Below are 6,000 nucleotides of genomic sequence, written 5' to 3'. Positions count from 1 at the left end.
ACCTCCTCTCCACTCCTCTCTCCTCTAGTCTACCTGCTACCTACCTCCTCTCCTCTAGTCTACCTGCTACCTACCTCCTCTCCTCTAGTCTACCTGCTACATACCTCCTCTCCTCTAGTCTACCTGCTACCTACCTCCTCTCCTCTAGTCTACCTGCTACCTACCTCCTCTCCTCTAGTCTACCTGAAACCTACCTCCTCTCCTCTAGTCTACCTGCTACCTACCTCCTCTCCTCTAGTCTACCTGATACCTACCTCCTCTCCTCTAGTCTACCTGATACCTACCTCCTCTCCTCTAGTCTACCTGATACCTACCTCCTCTCCTCTAGTCTACCTGCTACCTACCTCCTCTCCTCTAGTCTACCTGCTACCTACCTCCTCTCCTCTAGTCTACCTGATACCTTCATCCTCTCCTCTAGTCTACCTGATACCTATCTCCTCTCCTCTAGTCTACCTGCTACCTACCTCCTCTCCTCTAGTCTACCTGCTACCTACCTCCTCTCCTCTAGTCTACCTGATACCTGACTCCTCTCCTCTAGTCTACCTGCTACCTACCTCCTCTCCTCTAGTCTACCTGCTACTTACCTCCTCTCCTCTATTCTACCTGCTACCTACCTCCTCTCCTCTATTCTACCTGCTGCCTACCTCCTCTCCTCTAGTCTACCTGATACCTACCTCCTCTCCTCTATTCTACCTGCTACCTACCTCCTCTCCTCTATTCTACCTGCTACCTACATCCTCTCCTCTAGTCTACCTGATACCTACCTCCTCTCCTCTAGTCTACCTGCTACCTACCTCCTCTCCTCTAGTCTACCTGCTACCTACATCCTCTCCTCTAGTCTACCTGCTACCTCCTTCCTCTCCTCTAGTCTACCTGCTACCTACCTCCTCTCCTCTAGTCTACCTGCTACCTACCTCCTCTCCTCTATTCTACCTGCTACCTACCTCTCCTCTATTCTACCTGATACCTACCTCCTCTCCTCTAGTCTACCTGCTACCTACCTCCTCTCAGTGACGTTAGAAATGGTAAAAACATACAGGGGACAAAGACATTAGTACCAGTCCCCAGCCAAACAGACCTCCGGCACACACACACCCACCGTCCAACCCCGGACCCCCACCACACACCCCTTTCTGATTATCATCACACACCCATGCACACCCTGCCTCCACACGTTAATGCTCACACACACTCACACACACAGTGACACATGCCAATGTATGAATGGAGACGAGTGACATGCCATTGATACTGTGAATGACTTTGTGGTTGACCTCTGGGTTAATTGACAAGTTCAGTCAGCGGCCAGCAGGACACACACATGCACTCCGCTGCCCAACTCTGCAGTCTGTCTGCCAGGTCACGTCCATCCGGACCATTACATTTGTCATTTATAAATGGAAATATATGCGTCTCAGGACAACAATTTATTCCAGAGCACATTTGATAAGGGTCATTCACATGTTGATTTACACGCTAAAAGACAGTTTGTTACACGTCACGTCATGAGGGGGTTGTTTTTCTTAACAAACTGTCTACATAACATCAGCGGGAGGGAGGCCCACGATGAAACCCATTGCAGGTGTTCTGTGTTATTAATATCAGTGTTATTAATAACACAGAACAGCCTTTACAGAGTGTGTAGGGCCTGGGTGAGTGTGAGTGTGTTTGGGGGGAGGTTGTGCCTATGCATGTGTGTGTGTGTGTGTTCACTGACTGGAATGTCTGATGTATCCTTTGGAGTTGTCTGGAAAGAAGAAAGTCCTGGAGGAATTGTCAGGCGAAGCAACGAGACGACAAAACGACGAGACAACGACAGAACATCAGAACATTGTTTGATTCTGAATGTTTGATACCTCCAGCACCAGTCACTTCCCCACATCACACACCCGCAAATCAAACCGCTTTAAAAATGCACAAGGATGAAACGCACAGGGATGCAACGTTCACGCACACATGTACCTTGCAGCGAACACATTCTCTAACGAATAGACCTTGTGTTGACAGAGGCCGAGAACAGCTCTCATCCATTGGAGAACAGCTCTCATCCATTGTCCAGGTCATTGTGTCACTAAAGTGTCCTTTTGTTGCCAAACATAGTCCTGAGATCTGGGCTCTGCACTTGGAGACGTGTCTTGTTCTGTTAATGCATTAAAGGGTCATGGCAGTAGAGCTGTGGTGAGCCAACAGCATGCTGAGCCGTTGCAGGGGGCAAACTAAACACACACACACACACACACACACACACACACACACACACACACACACACACACACACACACACACACACACACACACACACACACACACACACACACACACACACACACACACACACACACACACACAAAGCACTGTAGGGGGGGGGGGGTGAGCCAGTCCGGCTGGTGGGACAGCATGGGCAGAAACGCCACCATCTGCTGAGGACAGATCTGTGAAAAACAGACAGCCCCTTTGGCATCACCCGCATGAGAGGGCTTCTCAAGGACTAGGGGTGTGATCAACAACCTCACACAAACATGCACACACGCACACGCACACGCACACGCACACACACACACACATACACACACATACACACACAAATACATAAAACATAAACTAACACACATATTGTGTCATATCTGTTCACACGCACACACACATATGCACACACACAAACAGACAAATGCGTGCACACACATACACACATGCACACGCACACACACCACCACTATCCTAACCAGCTGTCATATTCAGCATGTCCAAATGCACTGTGCTAAGGTTTGTCCTACTTCACTGCTGCCTTCCCAGTTTCTGGGACCTCATATTTAATAGGCAGCACAGTCTTCCACTCAATATTATACCAATTCACCACAACATTAGAGACTCCTTTTGTATAAATCAAACTGCTATACGAACACCGATGGCTCCTCCAAAGACAATTTAACTATTGGCTGCTCCATGTGTCAATTACCTTGAGGGGAAGAGCCTTGAAAACTAAGGCTTCATCCCATTGGCTGCTCCCAAAGGCAAGTCTACAATTATTGACTGTTCCATGGGTTAATTACCACGAGGGGAAGAGCCTTGGACACTAAGTCCTTATCCCAGTTGATAGCCAAACAGCCTGCAGTGCCTTCAGCTAGACTGCCTTGGCTTAATGACTCTAATTGGCCTGTTAATAAGCCTCTTTAATGAGTGGTTTCACATGCATCCCCATTCTTTGGGCTTCGCCCCTGTATGTGCTATGAGGATATAGTCTTTATGTGTCGCCAGCTGGCGCTGTATGTTGTAGGATCAATATTCTAAGGTAACATCCACAATGAGATCTGTCAATCGTTGTAACATTATGCTAACATACTGTAGTAACCATTCCTGTTATTTGAATGGTGAAAATCTGATAAGAAAAGTTACAAAATTAATTTAGAGGTGCATGAATTTAAATATGCAATGCTTTCCATCTATTATGTTACTTAACGATGAAAGCTCCTTGAATCTCAATCAATCAGAGATTACCTCTGGCAGCACTGCCGCAAAAAAAGATGTTGGCTCTTAGATGGGATCCACCACACTTTCTCCCATTTAACCAGTAGATACAGTTATTATTTGGGGGGGAATGGGTTTGGTATATCTTTGTATGCATTTATTCGATTGTTTTGTTTTGTACCTGTAACCCCCTCTCTGAAAAAGAAAAATGACAAAACTGAATAAAAAGTTGCCCCCACCCAAAAAAACAACAGATATAGCCCATGAGTAGCCTGAGTGGGACTCAAATGTCTGACCTTGCATCTGTCAGTCCATCACAGTCCATGTCATTACACCAAGACGTTGGAACCTCTTGACATGGCCGACCGTGATGTTCTAAGGATTATACTTTATATTATATGTTAGACCTACACCAACACCCAGCCCTGATCCTTCCTCCCTCCCTCCCTCCCTCCCTCCCTCCCTCCCTCCCTCCCTCCCTCCCTCCCTCCCTCCCTCCCTCCCTCCCTCCCTCCCTCCCTCTCTCACCTCTGACCACTATCGTGGTAGACTTCTTGGCCGGGTTGCCCACGTTGTTAGTGGCCAGACAGCTGTATACACCAGCCTCGTCTGAGGTGATGGCCGGCAGGGTGAGTGTTCCACCCTTTACCACACTTTTCTCAGGCAGGCTGTCGGAGCTGCTGACCCAGCTCAGCGTTGGTTTGGGCTCCCCACCCGTAGTGATACATACCAGGGACACCGTCTGGCCAGGGTTCACCACGATGGGGTCTTCCACTAGCAGCTTGATGGACGGAGACACTGGAGAGGAAGAGGTTAGAGGTTTGGTGTTTTCTTATATACTTGATGGTGCATGTCTTGTTGGTGAAATCGAAGACCAACCTGTCTTGTTGGTGAGTTTGAAGACAATTCTGTCTTGTTGTTGGGTTTGAAGACTAATCTGTGTTGTTGGTGAGCTTGAAGACTAATCTCTCTTGTTGGTGAGTTTGGAGACTAATCTGTCTTGTTGGTGAGTTTGGAGACTAATCTGTCTTGTTGGTGAGTTTGAAGACTAACCTGTCTTGTTGGTGAGTTTGGAGACTACTCTGTCTTGTTGGTGAGGTTGAAGACTAACCTGTCTTGTTGGTGAGTTTGGAGACTAACCTGTCTTGTTGGTGAGTTTGGAGACTAATCTGTCTTGTTGGTGAGTTTGTAGACTAATCTGTCTTGTTGGTGAGTTTGTAGACTAATCTGTCTTGTTGGTGAGTTTGGAGACTAACCTGTCTTGTTGGTGAGTTTGGAGACTGACCTGTCTTGTTGGTGAGTTTGGAGACTGACCTGTCTTGTTGGTAAACATGATTTATGCTTGATCCGGCAATGTAGTGCCGAGGATCCATACGAAGGATGTGATGCAATTGCGGAGCCTTCGGAGGCCAAATCAAGCTCCTTACTGAAATGCTGTGCGCCTCCCAAATTTTGTTACAATGCAAAGGGCTCTGCATAGCACCGTATAGCTCTGCACTGACATAATTGGTTAATGGTAGGTGGGGGATGTACATCCTGTATAAACACCAACTGACTTATTTGACAATTTCCTTCACAACAAACATGGAGAACCTTGATGAAAGGCTATCAGAACAAGTTTGCAAATATCAACATCTTGATGATACCTCATGTAGGGATGCGAAAATGAGTTTGAACTCCTGGAAAGAGGTTGGGGAGGTAATGGGAATAGATGTGGTAAAAAGGTATTGTGACAGTCCCACAATGTGCTTACTAAAGTCTGATTTGGATATATTTGGATGTTTTCACTGCATAACGTTTAGAAGTTGTCCCTTTTCAGATTTAGAAGAAGTGACAGCTAAATGCTAACTGCTGTCCGTATAAGCTGGTAGCATAGCTAGCATACATAAATCAGTGGTGGTAGTCAAAGTCGTTTTCAACTGTAATGCAGCTGATTGGTGATGATGACAAACATGTATTGGGGTTGACATCAATACAAGTATTGATTTTTACCTCAGCATAGTGTAAAATACACATAGCCTAAATGTAGGCTAATTTTGCTGACGGTCAAAGAGGAGATTCCGGATCTTTCCTTCATGAGATCATTCCCCAAAACGTTTCCATGGCATTTCCATTGTTTTGGTCTAATTCTATTGACCTCTTTACCTCATCTATGGAAGCGGAAGCTTGCCACAAGAAGTGGAGCCAGTTGCGGGACAAACTCATAAAGCACTTTTTTTTTTATTAAGGGTTGAAGCGGAGATGGAGGTGGGAAAATGGTGCTGTCTTTTTACGTCATGCAATCTTGGCTGTGCTCCTATGTCAAGCACTTGTCTTTTTGTTTTGCCAATTGCTCGTAATTAGCTGGCTGGCTATTGAGATTAGCCCTGAATCACTACGAGTGGTGCCTTATAAGTGGTGCCGACCAATTTATTGGATGCGTATGACAGCTCCCCGAAGTGCAAGAAGTATGAATGCTCTGACTTCTGCGGAGGCCGCATTGGTAAATGCTGCATGGCCACTGCAGATATCAGATTGACCATAAATCGGCTTTAA

General features: G+C 46.4%; 1 protein-coding gene across 1 annotated transcript in view; it reads right to left on the bottom strand.

The window, feature by feature from the left end:
• The window catches only part of LOC139582667 (MAM domain-containing glycosylphosphatidylinositol anchor protein 2-like), a 407,757-nt gene that overhangs the window by 195,968 nt on the left and 205,789 nt on the right, over positions 1 to 6,000 (bottom strand). The window contains exon 6 of the mRNA XM_071412871.1: positions 3,994 to 4,263. Coding sequence (XP_071268972.1) covers positions 3,994 to 4,263 — 270 coding nt within the window. The remainder of the gene's footprint in view (positions 1 to 3,993; positions 4,264 to 6,000) is intronic.

This window comes from Salvelinus alpinus, chromosome 8, assembly GCF_045679555.1.
Source record: "Salvelinus alpinus chromosome 8, SLU_Salpinus.1, whole genome shotgun sequence".
Classification (NCBI taxonomy): Eukaryota; Metazoa; Chordata; class Actinopteri; order Salmoniformes; family Salmonidae; genus Salvelinus; species Salvelinus alpinus.
The sequence above is the reverse complement of the archived record's forward strand: the minus strand, read 5'-3'. Positions and strand labels throughout refer to the sequence as shown.